At 36.4% G+C, this 13,888-nt stretch overlaps 1 protein-coding gene across 1 annotated transcript in view; it reads right to left on the bottom strand.

Moving 5' to 3' along the window:
• Window positions 1–4,116: 4,116 nt before the first annotated feature.
• The window catches only part of elfn1a (extracellular leucine-rich repeat and fibronectin type III domain containing 1a), an 86,181-nt gene continuing 76,409 nt past the window's right edge, over window positions 4,117–13,888 (bottom strand). The window contains exon 3 of the mRNA XM_015053629.1: window positions 4,117–8,291. Coding sequence (XP_014909115.1) covers window positions 5,535–7,901 — 2,367 coding nt within the window. The 5' untranslated portion in view covers window positions 7,902–8,291 and the 3' untranslated portion in view covers window positions 4,117–5,534. The remainder of the gene's footprint in view (window positions 8,292–13,888) is intronic.

Genomic DNA, 13,888 nt, shown 5'->3' with positions numbered 1-13,888 from the left:
CAACAACAAAAAAAAACATACATTTTACTTGCCAACTGTACATTGCTAATAAGTGTGCATATATGTATGTGCTGGGGAATGGAGTCTCCAAATGAGAGGTTAGAGACCCGTTAATGGTGCATCGCACTCATCCTCTTTTTACTGCTGGGAAAGGAACCAGTAAAATGCTCCTAAATTTTGTTCTCTGGTAAAAAGACTACTCTAAGGTGAAACCGTCATTATTTAAAGTTTTAAGTTTTAAATGAGATCAGTTAATCACTCAGACTTTGTTGTCTTTTCTGCCTTCGCTATATTAAAATTTGTGACCAGGTGTCCATGACGACACATCTGCTGGATGAAGAATTGATATCCAAATTAGTTTGACAAGTGTGACCATCACTAAAGGAGAGGCGAACTAATGGTGAAGCTTCCATTAGTCCACCTTTAACAGCTGTCAACCTGATGTATATTAAACACAATATCTAAAAGACATTAGTGTAAATATCACCATATGTATAAAGCATAATGGCAGCTGCTGTGAATGGGGGGGGGGGAAACGTCATTCTTGAAATAAATATATCAAAAGAGAGATTCAGTTCCCAAGGAAGCTATAAATTAGTATTTGATCTGTAGTGTGATTTTCTAATTAGATTTAATTATGTTAAAGCATGAATTTCTCCATTAGTGATTTAGAATAGCATGACATGTCTTGGCATATGTTCCAGAACATTTTCAAATGTGTATTTATTTGTAAATAAGGGAATGATGGACATGGAAAATAATCACCTACTCTCTCTGCCGTCAGTCTGGCATCGCTACAACATATTTCAGCTGTGATTTGGCTCTGTGATAGATCCACCATGGTGTCAGTTTGTTGGAAAGGCTTCAAAAATGAAGTTTTTAATTAGCCCAAGTAAAAGCATATGTTTGAGATTCATTTAAATGTGCAACACAATGCCTTGTCACATTTTCACTTTTCTCAGTCACACGCACCAAAACATTTTTACCAGTGTAGATAAACTGACAATTGAGGGGCCCATGGTCACTGTGAGGGAGGTGCTGAAATCCATAGGACATGCAAGCAAACTGTTGCCATAGCAATTAGTGATGCACTCACCAAATGTAGAAGTTCTGCAAAGTATCTGTTTGTTACTTAAAGTATCTGATATTAATTAAAATATATCCAGAGTTTCACAAATGTGATTTAATCTGTTGTGAATCAGAACTATGCTGGCCATGACCACATTATATTTTGTGTTTTCCTAAACTGTTTAATTGTACAGTAGCCTTAGTGTATGGAAAATTTCAATTTGAATAAAAAAGTAAAAAAAAAAAATCTGATCATTCCAACTGAGGACAGGGTCTAATTTTTATACCAGATAATGAGAAAAAGCAATAATATGTGCCCTTTTATACAGTCTAGTTTTAGCTGTAAACGGCCAAAGTTGAAGGCTGTACATTAGACCTAAATTAATTTTTCTGTATCCATTTTTTTGGCAAATCATTCAACTTACACTCAACAAATAATTTCAGACATTCTGGAAAAACTAAGCTATTTTCATTGTAAAAGTAGTTTTAAAAAGTGTTAAAATCATAATAAAGATACTGACTTTGCTGTATGTGCACCCTTAACTTTATTTCACAGTACTTTGTCTGAAAGCAGATAACATAGTTTTAAGAATTAAAAATAATAATAAAAAAAACACATCTTTGTGCTCTTGTTTGTTTTGATGCACTCAAATAATTGTTGCACTCTCTATATGTTTTCCTCATCACTTAGAACTCTTATTAGACACAGAAGTGCTACAATATGCAATATAAAAAACATGGTTCTAAGTAGCTAAATAAACTAGAACCCTGACAGCTCTTGAAACATACGGAAATGCTTTTTATAAAAATAATAAATGAAGTTTTAACAACAATATAAACATTAGAAATAATACAACAATTTACACTTTTACTTAAATCTCAAAAAATTTAAGGCGGTTGAAATATTAAGTCAGACAACCCATTTAACAGAAAACAAGGTGCTTACATAAGACATTCACGTCAGGCTCATGAATGTTTCATCATAGAGTAAAGTAATAATATCATGACACATTTAAATGAGATGGACAGAGAAAATGTACAAATGGGTTTGAAATACAAATGCAAACAATCAACTTAATAATGTTTTTGAAAAATCCCTTAACTCATGTCTGAGAACTATATGTAACTTGTACACAAATGTCTGCCATGCTGTTTTGTTTACTAATCCATTAATTAGATTGTGTATTATTTTTTTTTATCTGGATGGACCTCAGGTCACTGCATGATGTTACTCTTAATGTTACTGTTTCTTTTTAAGAAAGCAAAGTAAAACTGGAATCAATGTTTTTTACTGTTACTGTATTGTCCGTTACTATATGCTAGCCAATTAAAGTTTGTGTTGTTTGGTAATAACCACAATGGAATCTAATAAAAGTCAGAATAAATGTATTAAAATGTTAAGACATAAAGATCAAATTCGTTTTACTTTGGTGACATGAGGTTGGAATGGTTAACACTACGGCCAGGTAGCAGAGAATGAGCAAAAATTGGATTAGAGCCTTGACAGCATTTGCATTTCTTTTCTTTTAAATATGAGTAAATAGGTAGCTATGCAATGCATTTTAATATGTTTGAAGCAATGATGAGAAAGATATTTAGCTCCTTTATACATGTCGACATTGCAACAATTCATTACGTGACAGAAAACATATTTCTTACATGTTGTTAACTATGTGATGAATCATCACGAGCCTTGTTGGAATAAAATACATAAACATCTTACAAATAAAAAGATTGAAATAATATATTTACTTAAAAAAAACAAACAAACAAAAAAAAACAACAACAAAATAAAACGATTTATAAATTCACAGCCATTAAGTCAGAGGATTCAGTTTCACATTCGAAAACTATACTTTAGCATGTTGATGTGTGCCTGGTACTTTGCTTTCATAATATACAAAATGATTTAACAGCCTAAGCAGATAAAATTCACATTAAACTTCTCAGCAAGCAACAAGGCCCATCTGAATAACAAACTATCTTCATTCATGTATATGATCACACATTATGCAATATAGCAGGCTGGAAGAAATATTGAAGCAAAAGAAAAAAAAAGTAAAAGTGAAATCCACAAGAGATAATAGCATGATTTAAAAATCTTTTTTGAAAATACATGGAAAAAGCTGCCATAGACAGATCAGAATATGTATCTGTTACATTCATCTATTGGGCTCCCCTGCAGGGCAGCTTTCTGTCTACCTAAATAATGACAATGTAGAGCTGCCTTGCCTTTCCATTGGAGTCTTAGTGTTTAACTGCAGGCTTTTAAGTAAAATCCTGTTTCTGAATACAACGGTTTCCCAATTTGTAATTTTAAAGGAGGAGCTTATAAAAATAAATAACTAAAATTATATTGCTCTACTACTGTATGGTAATTTGATCCCCAGACTAGGCAGGAAAGTTGTAAACATTTTTAGCTTTTTCTACTTTGGTACAAAAGATACAAATGGCGGTTCATGGAACAGAAACACAGACGTTAACATCAGCATGGTCTATACTGCATTTTTGCCAGCAGGGTGTCTTTCAGGATCCAACCGGTAAATACTGCACTTTGTGATTCAGGGAACTTAAAAACTGAATTCATCTGAATCATGAAAAAAGCTCAAAAACTGAATGAAATTAAAATAACTAAAATATAACTGGTGGAATTCTTTGACTTTACTTTAACACTAGAACCGCAAAGAGGTCATTTTTTACTCCTTATACATTCTCAGCTCTTAGTAAGACTTGAATCCACAGTGTCTACTACTTTATGGCTTTTACTAAAATGTCCCTCATTAGCATTGCATCAGTTATGGGAAATGTACGATATGGGATAATAAAACATTTGACCTTTTAACCAAGGACTGCAAAGTAAGTCATTTCTACCCCACATAAACGGTATCAAATAGACAGTGCTCATCATATTTGCCTAAAAGACAATAAAACACTCTTGCGATATTACCCATGTGTGAGTAAAGTCCAGGACAAATCTCCATCAGCCATAAACTACTGGCTCTAGTTTTGTTCACACTATTTAAAGTATGAACAAAACTATTTCATGGAGAACTCTGCAGATTACTTGACTGCATTGTGTACATCCTTGGACCATCACAAATTTCCTTCTGTGATTTGCACATAAAAAGAACAAGAACTGTGCAAATAACCCACAAAGTGGGTAGAAAACCAACCACAAATCCAGTCTGTATAAGTGCATTTCTATTTTGGCTTTGTCTTTGTTTCATAAATTATTAAACATTGTGGAATCTGCTATTCGGACAAATATAACACCTAGTAAAGACTGGATCAGACATGCACTGTCACATTATAGTTTAGAGGGTGTCTTTTCTTTCTTTCTTTCTTTCTTTGTTTCTTTCTTTCTTTCTTTCTTCCTTTGTTTCTTTCTTTCTTTCTTTCTTTCTTTCTTTCTTTTTTACTTTGACTGCATCTATAACACAACATGGAGACTGATATCTTTTGGGACTTTGATGGTAGTCAGTCTTTGTAAATATGTGAGGGCAACATTAAACTAAATATAATTTTCATCAAAAAATATTACTTCCTTCACGCAGCATTTTTATTCCTCCGTTTGTTTATTTATTCATTTAATTTTGTTTGTTTTGTTGTTTGGTTAATGATGTAATTACTTTGCTAAATTAAGAAATACACAAAAAGATATTAGACATATTAGAATTTTCTTTTAGATGGTATATATACAAAGGGAGTTCTCCATTAATACTTATCAAGTATGATTGAAAATGTGTGCCTGATGCAATTTCATAGAACAAATTGGCGAAATAGTTTTTCTCCAGTTAATAAAACTATTCAAATGATCATAATACAATCTGTTGAAATTTAATCTTTGTCATTTTTAAGGCTTCTAGAAATGAGGATAAAACCTATGGCAGTTCTGAGGAGTACTGGAATGATTGCGGTTCTAGGGCTAAAGTTAGACGTTAACAAATATTTTCAAAAGAGACAGCGGTCAGTTTGATAAACCTGATTCATCTACTAATACTTCACCATTTACACAGCAAACATTTCAAATATAGAAACCCATATCTGTACACAGTTTTCAATTAAATATATGCAAGGAGGAAGGAAAAAAAAGTGTTCTGCTTGTGTGGGTCCCAATAGTTCCTCAAAAAAATTTAAAGTTTCATTTTCTTCATATAGTAGATTCATATTACACAACAGCAAATCCACTGTCACAGGACTTGGCCATGCGATACCCAAAAAAACCTAATATCCATTGTAACATATACATAATTAATTTGCAATATATTTTTTTCCAAGATGAATGCTTTAGATAATAAGAGAAGTTTTAGAATCCTCGTCTCATCTTCTTCACAGTCAAAAGAGAGTGTGATATACATGAAAGATTAGTTAATTATGGTAGAGAAGTATCCATTGATTCAAATGTCAAATGGTGTTCTTGTGTCATTTTAGCAACAGAAAGTCCATTTTAAAAACACCTAGATGAATTATGATTTATGTTGGGCTGAAACGCCTTTCCAGTAGTCTAATATGTCATGCAGGTCCTCATCCTTTGCAAACTGAACTTTCTTACGCAGCGCATGGCCAGCAGCCATGTACTCCTCATCTTTATGTCGCTTGCGGTGGAGTCTGAATCGCTCCCAGATGCTGTGTGAAGGTTTGCAGTAGTATTCAGGGCTGGATGAGTAGCTTAGATTATGATACTGAGAGGACATCTGGGAGTAGGCTAAGTCTCTGGACCGGGAGTGGGTGAGGGGTTCCAACAGCTTGTGGCTATCGGGTCCTTCCAGCTCCTCTATCTGAGCATCAGGATATGAATGCCGGTGGTCACTGTACTGGCGGATCTTATCTGCCTCCGCCCTCAAGATGGCTGCGGCAGGTGTTACTGTAATGATGCTCTCTCCTGTTGGGGAGGTTTTCTCTATGTACTTGGAATCAGAGCGATAAGGCCTTGGGCTTCGCATGGGCCCGCCTGTGGCAGTGCTGGGCCTCTTTGGCGAGACATCAGAGCTTCTATGCCTCTGAAGAGAGTGATGGTAGCTGTCCTTATACACTGGGGAAAGAAGGCCAGGGTTACTTTGGGGGTGCTCTGATATTAGCACCAGTTGGGGCTCTGCTGTCGACACTGCTCCAGATTTAACTCCTTGAAAAGAAGTCGATTCTGATTTTAGGGCATCTATGCAGTTGTTGATTATCTGATTGACTTTATCAACTTCTTTTGCTATTGTGGAAATCTCTGCCACTGATCCCTGACTGTTGCCAGCCATTCCCATATCACACTCTCTGCGCTCATGATGATCCATGCTCCGGACGTCCATGTAGTTCCCCTTCATCATTTTTGGAGTCTCACTTATCTCTTGAAATTTATACTGCTCCATTTCACTTGCAGATGGCAGGTAGGGCATTCGGGCCATGCTCTCTCCGGCCACCAGCTGCTTCTGTGACATTCGAGAAATAGTCCCTCCTTCTAGTTCTTGTCCATACTTGAGTTCCATTATATTTTTCTTAAGACTTCCTGATTTTCTTTGCTTTTCATCTTGCTGACGCTTCCTTCGCAAACAATAATACACAATTCCCAGAAAAATCACCATGCTAAAAAGGCAGCCCAAAATAGTCATGATATAATGAGTAGCAGTCGCATTGTTTACAACTCTGTCTTTTCCATTCCAAGGGCCAGTGGAGAATGTCAGACATGTGTGATTTTGTTTCATAGAATTGCGTTCTGAAGTAACACAGACTGTGTAGTTGGAGTGGGGTTGAAGGTTTTTAATCTCAACGTCTTCCTGTACTTTATAGAGCCTGTCCAGGTTTGTGAAAAAGTTGTTGTTGTAAAGAACCAGAAAGTACAGCTTCTTGAAGGGATCAGGAAACTGAACTGTAACGGTAGCAACTGTGTTTGTCACTGCCTTTAGATTCATCATAGGGGTTCCCTGCACCTCGTTTTCAGTTGTACCAATGGTTGTGTCATCTGGTTCTGTGCCTGAGGAACAGTCTTCCAGCCCACAAAGTGTTGAGTCAGGTGGTATTGTTGTGGACTCCATGGAGACAGTGATAAATGGGGTCACGTAGTCATCGGTACACACAGTAGTTAGCATGTGAAGTGCATTTCGGTATGTGGGGTTGTTAGGATTCTGGCTCAGTAAGCTGTAACCTGCAACACCACGAGGAGAGTCACAGACCATCCGCTCATTTGTCCGGTTTGGGAAAGTCGAAAGCCATTTCACAAACCCCAGCAACTCACACGAGCAATTGAAAGGGTTTGTATACAGCTCGCAAGTGGTGAGCTTACTTAGGCTGGTAAACGTGGACCCATCTAACTGCTGGATTCGGTTCATGGAGAGATCGATATTTTCTATGTTGGGGCATTCCCAAAAGGCATTATGTATCACAGTTTCAATCAGGTTCGCCTGGAGGTAGAGGTACTGCAGCTTTCCTAAACCCCGGAGAATCCCCTCTGTCAGGTTTCGTAACTTGTTGAAGCCCATTTGGAGAACTTGCAAGTTGAACTGAGCAGAAAAGGCTCCGTCTTCTATGTACGAGATCTCATTCTTGGTCAGGTTCAGGTAGGTCAAGTTGGCAAAGCGACTGAGAGAAGAAAAATGGATGCTTTTGATTTTGTTTTCATTCAGACGAAGGTCAACAATGGTGTTATTGATATGCTGTGGGATGGCTTCGTAGGGTGGTTGATTTTGGCTGCAAATTGCAAGCCACACAAAGCCCTTTTCTCCCTCAATCAACCAGCAGTCACCACTTACTCTGTCAATGTGAGTCAAACATATAAGAGTTATAGACCAAAACAAGGCACTCATCACCCCGTCTGATCTACAGGCCATTTGTGCTTTTCTTAAAGTCATGTATGGATCCAAAAAAACCCAAAGGGGTTTAGTGTTATAGTCGTTTCAGTACCTTGATTTGATTTCTGCTGGGGATGCAGCAGGATGTTCAGCTGTTTTCAGAGCCACAATAATTACGATTACTTGTTTTGCGTTTCTCGATAGGTGTGTGATGATGCATGTTGTCCCCATGTACCAAAAAATAAAATAAAAAATGGCTATCCTTTTTCAGTTTCTTTTCAATGAGATATGCTTGCGTCAATTTTGAGGCGATGTTCAAAGGGAGACTTCACCGCCTCGGCTTGTCTTGAGCTTTTGTCCTCAGAGGCTACCATCATTAAACCGTCTCATCTTGGTGGTTTTGACAAGTCTCTCCTTTCTCTGTCTCTCTCATGTGCACAGATGAATAACCTGCAATATAAAAACAAGAGCACAAAGTGGATGATAAGCCTAGATCATAAGAAATGAAACATTTTATGTCGACGGTAAAAATGTTACATATAAAGAGATGATTCGTGTTTACTCAAGCCCTTCTTATTTGCTCTTCACCAATTATTTCGTATACAGTTTAAGAAGTGTTTGCAGTCTCTGTGGCACACTCCTATTAAGGGAAACTGTAGGCCAATTACCACTTGACAGGTTGAGTAAAGCAGGGTCCCTGTTTTCACACCATTAACCTGAGGACTGTCAGGCGGGAGGTCCATGTTAAGAAGCCGTGTTAAATCACATACACAGCACCATGTGAACTGACAGCTTGGATCAATGCATGAATTAAAATCTCTCAATGCATTGCATTATATAAAGTACATAAATCTTGTACAAAGATCATATATTCAATCAAAAATGTATGAAAAGAATATATTTAAAAATCCCATGAATTTGGCCTGTGCAAGTAGGGTTGACAACAAAAATAAGCAATGCAATGAAGAAGCAATTGGCCCCTAGTTACTTTGTTCTACTTGTAGTTTATGTTGGACCTAAATGTTGGAGGTCATTAAACACTTTATAAAATGACACTGAAATAAGTGATTTTTCCTTGGAACGAACTCATGGACACCAGTCTTGGAGGCCAGTAACTCCTGGGAAGGTTTACTCTTCCATGTTTTCTCCAGTTCTGGACAATGGCTCAGTTTGTGGTTTGCCGCAGAACCAAAGCCTAAGAAATAGCTTTCTTACTGATTCCAGACTAAAATGTCTGAATTTTTTCAGAATATGTGGTATTTTTTAGTTTTTTTCACCAACTTTTTCTTGTCAGACAGTTTCTATTGAAGTGTACATTTGATCCTACCGGTCAGACAATCATCAGGCCTGGTTGTAACAAGTAAAACTGAACTCAAAAGAAGGTGGCTAATAATTAATTCATAACATAAGAAAGGAAGAGTATCGTAATTCATATAGAACCGCCTTGGTGTGGCAAGGATTTTTTATTATAATAAATTAAATTATCATTTGAAAACTACATTAGGTGAACTCTTATTCCTTCATAAAATTAAAATGTATTTGATTATACATATAGCAAAGTGTGAGCATAGAAAAAAAAAAAAACAGCAGAGCAGAGCATGTAGTTTGTAGATTTTTTTTCACAGTAGTGTTGGTATAAAATTATTTTCTCAATATTTGAATAATTAAAGACATTGGCTTCAAAAGGCTGAAAATCAAAACATGAGGCATTTCCAGAAAGATTTCAGATTATTATTTTTTTTTTTTTACTTTTATGAAGTTTCTGAAGGGAAAAGAGATCAGCAGCAGGATTTGAATGTGTTCACACAATTTCTGACAAAGACGAGCTTGAATCAGTGGTGTGTGCAAAGACAACATATGACCAATGTTAACTATTTGTCTTGTCAAATTTTGAAATGTGCCTGTAGCTGCAGATGACTTCTTCTTATTGTTCTCTTTCTCTTAGTAGTTAGCAATATTGTTTCAATGCAAGAAGGCTGTTAGGTAGAATTTTATGTCCTTTATGTGCATGAACTTCTGTTCTGTCTAAATACTGTTTAGAGAACAACATATGCTAAAATATGTGTGTAACAATATAAACAACCATCCTTTTGGAGCCACAATCAACACATCAGTTTTGTGCTCTGCAGCAATATCTAGTTTTCTTAAATGTTGTCAATCTTGACCATCTTTTTTCATAGTTAGCAGTAAAATGTCTTACTATACTGGAGGGTTTGTTTTGTGACTAATATTTGACTATCAATGCTCGCGAAAGTATAATCCCGAGTTCAACTTTTCTCTGTTATATCACATTGTCGTTATAATTGCAGACTTCATAACAGCATTTAACTGCTCAAAGGTCATCACAGTGTTGTTTACAGGGAAACAAACAAAAAAAAAATTGTTGTTGCACAGATATTTATGGATAAAACACTACAATCAACAATAATAACATGTCATTTAAAGCAATCCGCTGAATTGATTTTATCATGCAGGAATGAATGTTTGTACTTAGGAGAAGACAAAATTATCCATGAAAAAATAAATTATGTATCTAATTGCTGCAATGTTAGAAGAGTATTTCTGTATTAGATAATGACAGCAAATGAATTTCTACTGATAAAAACTGAGTGAATTAATAAGATAAAGCAAATGTGTAATAAATACAGTTTTGTGGTGAGTAAAGCTTATGATGAAAAACAAAAAAAACAAGAGGGAAATATTGAGTTTTGCCTCCATCATCTCATTAGCTATGTTTCCAGTCAATCATATGCTGAAAATGAAAACATAGCAGTGACTCACTATGTGATGAGGGGAAAATATATTTGCTAAGCCCTGATATTTAGCTTAGTGCCAACATTCACTTGTGTTTCATCTGTTTCAGCTCACAATTCTTGGTTCACACCTATTTTTTTTTTGTTTTTTTAAACAAAGCTTTGTTTTTAACTGTCGATAAGTGGATGCTTCAATTGTTATTCAAAATGCTAAAAAAGACAAGCAGCTGTCATGCTTCGAAATGTTTTTTTTCGAGCCCAGTTCTATTCAGTTCACACAGTGCAACAAAATTATCAGCAATGATGCTTAGATAATCAAGTAAAAGCACTGGTCAGCTATTCGAGTACAGTTAAAGTGCAGGAATAAATGGTGTCGTGAATACTGCTACAGACTGCCAAAGGCTGCCATTATAAAACCACCTTCATGATGACAAAAGAGCAGTGGCACAGGAGCACTGAAGAAAAAAACACTCTGAAAACCCCTGAGAGGAAAGAGCTTCCAAATCAAATGTTCCATGAAATGAATATGAAAAATATAGTTCTGCAAGAATATCTAGCCAAGCAAAAGATATTTTAAGGAAAAAAGGGGGGCCTTGTTACCGTTTCTCAGTCTATGACCTTTATTGCGAATGCTGCATGGCAGAGATTGAACTCATCTGACCTGGACTCAGCTTGCTCACAGCGTGACAACATGCTTTTAGCCATTAAATGGAAGTTTAAGTTAAACCTGAGAAGTTTCCCACCTCCCCCTCATTTAGAATGCATTGGCTGTGTTTTGTTTGTCCACAGTGACTCACTCTTAAGTGAGTCACTGTATTACCACTGAAACCGTTGCACAAATTAGACAGAGGATAGATCCCCTATGTAAGGTTAGAGTGAAACACACACTGCCATGCTTCCACTGATGGGTAGAACTGTAGCTTTTGGGTGGCAAAGCACAGGATGTGCTGTTAAATATGATAAAATATTTAACTCGTCCAACTTGGGACCTAATGAATACACAACAAATGGCAATAAAAACAATGCCTGCAGTCTTAAGTTGTTATGGGATAAACAAAAGAACTAGCTACATTAAAATTAATTTTCAGAGCTTCAGTTTCATGCAAATTACACCAAAGTCTCCAGTCAGATCACAAAATGAGCCCGAGGCACCTAGTGTGCATGTTGCCTTGTGAAAGCTTAGGTCTATTTGCCACCACAGACCCACTTTCCATAATGGCAGCAATCTGTATGGTCCAGTGTGAGGCCTTAGTGCAGCAGGCCAGAACACCCAAGGCATCAGAGCTGAGTGTATGCCTCTATCACACACAGGCAGCCATTCCACAAACTCTTTTCCATTTACGTTTTATGTGCTCAGTAATGAAGCCTTTTCTTTTCTTTCCCCCTTCTGTGGATAACCTATTGAAGCCTCTATTGAAGGTTTCTGTTTTACCCCTTCAAAGGGTCTTCGTATTGAGCCGTACAGTAAATCACTTACTCACCTTGTATGAGAAAAAATACATGAAATTACAAAATGTTAAGAGTTAAAATTTCATAACCATACTTGTATTGCGGAATTAAAGATTAAAGACTGAAGAAGTGATGCGAGTTATTTTTGGCTGTGCGGTGGAGAAGTTGGTATCACTGTTGTCTTGTAACGAGAACGTTTTGGGGTTTGAATCCAGGTCACCTTCTTCCATGGAGTTTGGATATTTTTCCTGTTCTCACAGGATGCTTCCCACTGTCCTAAAAATGCATGTTAAATGGTGTACAAACAGTTTAAAGTGTCTCATCATGAGTAGGAGAGATCAAAAAAACACATTTGTGATCTCAAATGTGTGTTCTCTCTCCCTGACTTCCTGAGCATTGATGATCTAACCAAGTCTTCAAGGTAATTTTGACAGATAACCAAAAGCAACACATGTAGAAAACAGATTGAAAACTTTGCCCACACTCCCAACAAAAAGCTTTGTGTATGCAAATGAACAACACTTCTCTCCGTAGCTATCTCTGCCTGTCAGTCCCCTCCTGTTTTTGTCAATGAGTCTGTCCAGAAAAAAAGTAAATAAATAAAACATTCCGCTGCATACCAAGTCACCATTCTTCTTTTCAGCCTCCAAGTGTCTACAAAAACATTATATCAAAGAATCTGTTTTCACTGTTAAAGGCTCTTCTTTTTCTTGTTTCTCCCTTGCCTTCCTATCTCGTGCTTTTGTGACAGTGAAGGTGCCTCAATCTCTGAGGATCCTCCTCATCCATACCAATGACTGCCCTTTATTTGATGTCATTGACAATGCATGCACTTCTTGCTTGAAAAGAAAAAAAAAAGTTAGAGATTGGAAACCGGAATAGAGGAATCAATTGAGTTGAAATGGAAGAATTTCTCTTGGGGCAGGAAAACATTGTGCTCATAGAGGTGTTGAATTGCTTTGGAGAGCAGAGGAACAGGGTCACATATGTGCAAAAGGATACCAGACAACTTTTATCTTATGCATTAATTAATCTGGAAATATATTTAGAAAATGCATTATTAATTCTGTCTTTGCTGAATAAAACTTGCTGAATGTGATGCAATTCTCATGGCTTCAGTATTTTCTTGAGGTTATGCATTCTATGCATTTTTTTTTTACTGAGTTTGTAATTTCTTTACCTTATTTTGAAATTGAAACCTATACATCAAGACACAACTTTTGTGTTTTCCTTCTGAAAGCCTTAATTTCTATACAGAAAGATTTGATAACTTTCTTACATGTCTGTGTGGGAAGCAAAACAACATTTGAGGAAAAATAAGTCTTTTATAACTTCCTCGGGTTCGCATGAGCGTATTAAGCCAAGTCAACCTTCCTATTGAACCGTAAGTCTTCAGGATGCCACAGCTATCAGACTGCAATTTATAAGGTTGCAGGTTAGACTCTCTATCACTTTGTTGAATTTATTTTTGCTGAGATTTCTTGCTTGTGATCCCTGCACATTCAAGGTTGATCTTCCTATTAGTTTTTGATGGACAGGGTACTAAATTGTGATGCACTTCTTGTTAATATTTGGTGAGGACTTTAAACCATATAGCTAAGAACTCCCTTTGAAAGTTGGTTAGGTTGTTTAAAAAAATAACATGTCTAGGCTTCCAACCCAGTTATACTGGAACTTGAACGCTGTTCCGTACTTTTTCCAGCTTGGCTTAAAGCCCCCTTTTCTTCCCCTTTATTTTATGTGTCTTGTTCTACAGATTTACAGATTTACTTTGACAAGTGGAGCATTAAGGCTTTTGCTATACTGCACCACTTGATATATATATATATATATATATATATATAT

The sequence above is a fragment of the Poecilia latipinna genome, unplaced genomic scaffold (assembly GCF_001443285.1).
Source record: "Poecilia latipinna isolate Pla-1442-1.1 unplaced genomic scaffold, P_latipinna-1.0 Scaffold1188, whole genome shotgun sequence".
NCBI classification, from domain to species: Eukaryota; Metazoa; Chordata; class Actinopteri; order Cyprinodontiformes; family Poeciliidae; genus Poecilia; species Poecilia latipinna.
Note: the sequence above shows the minus strand (reverse complement) of the source record. Positions and strands in the feature narration are given on the sequence as shown.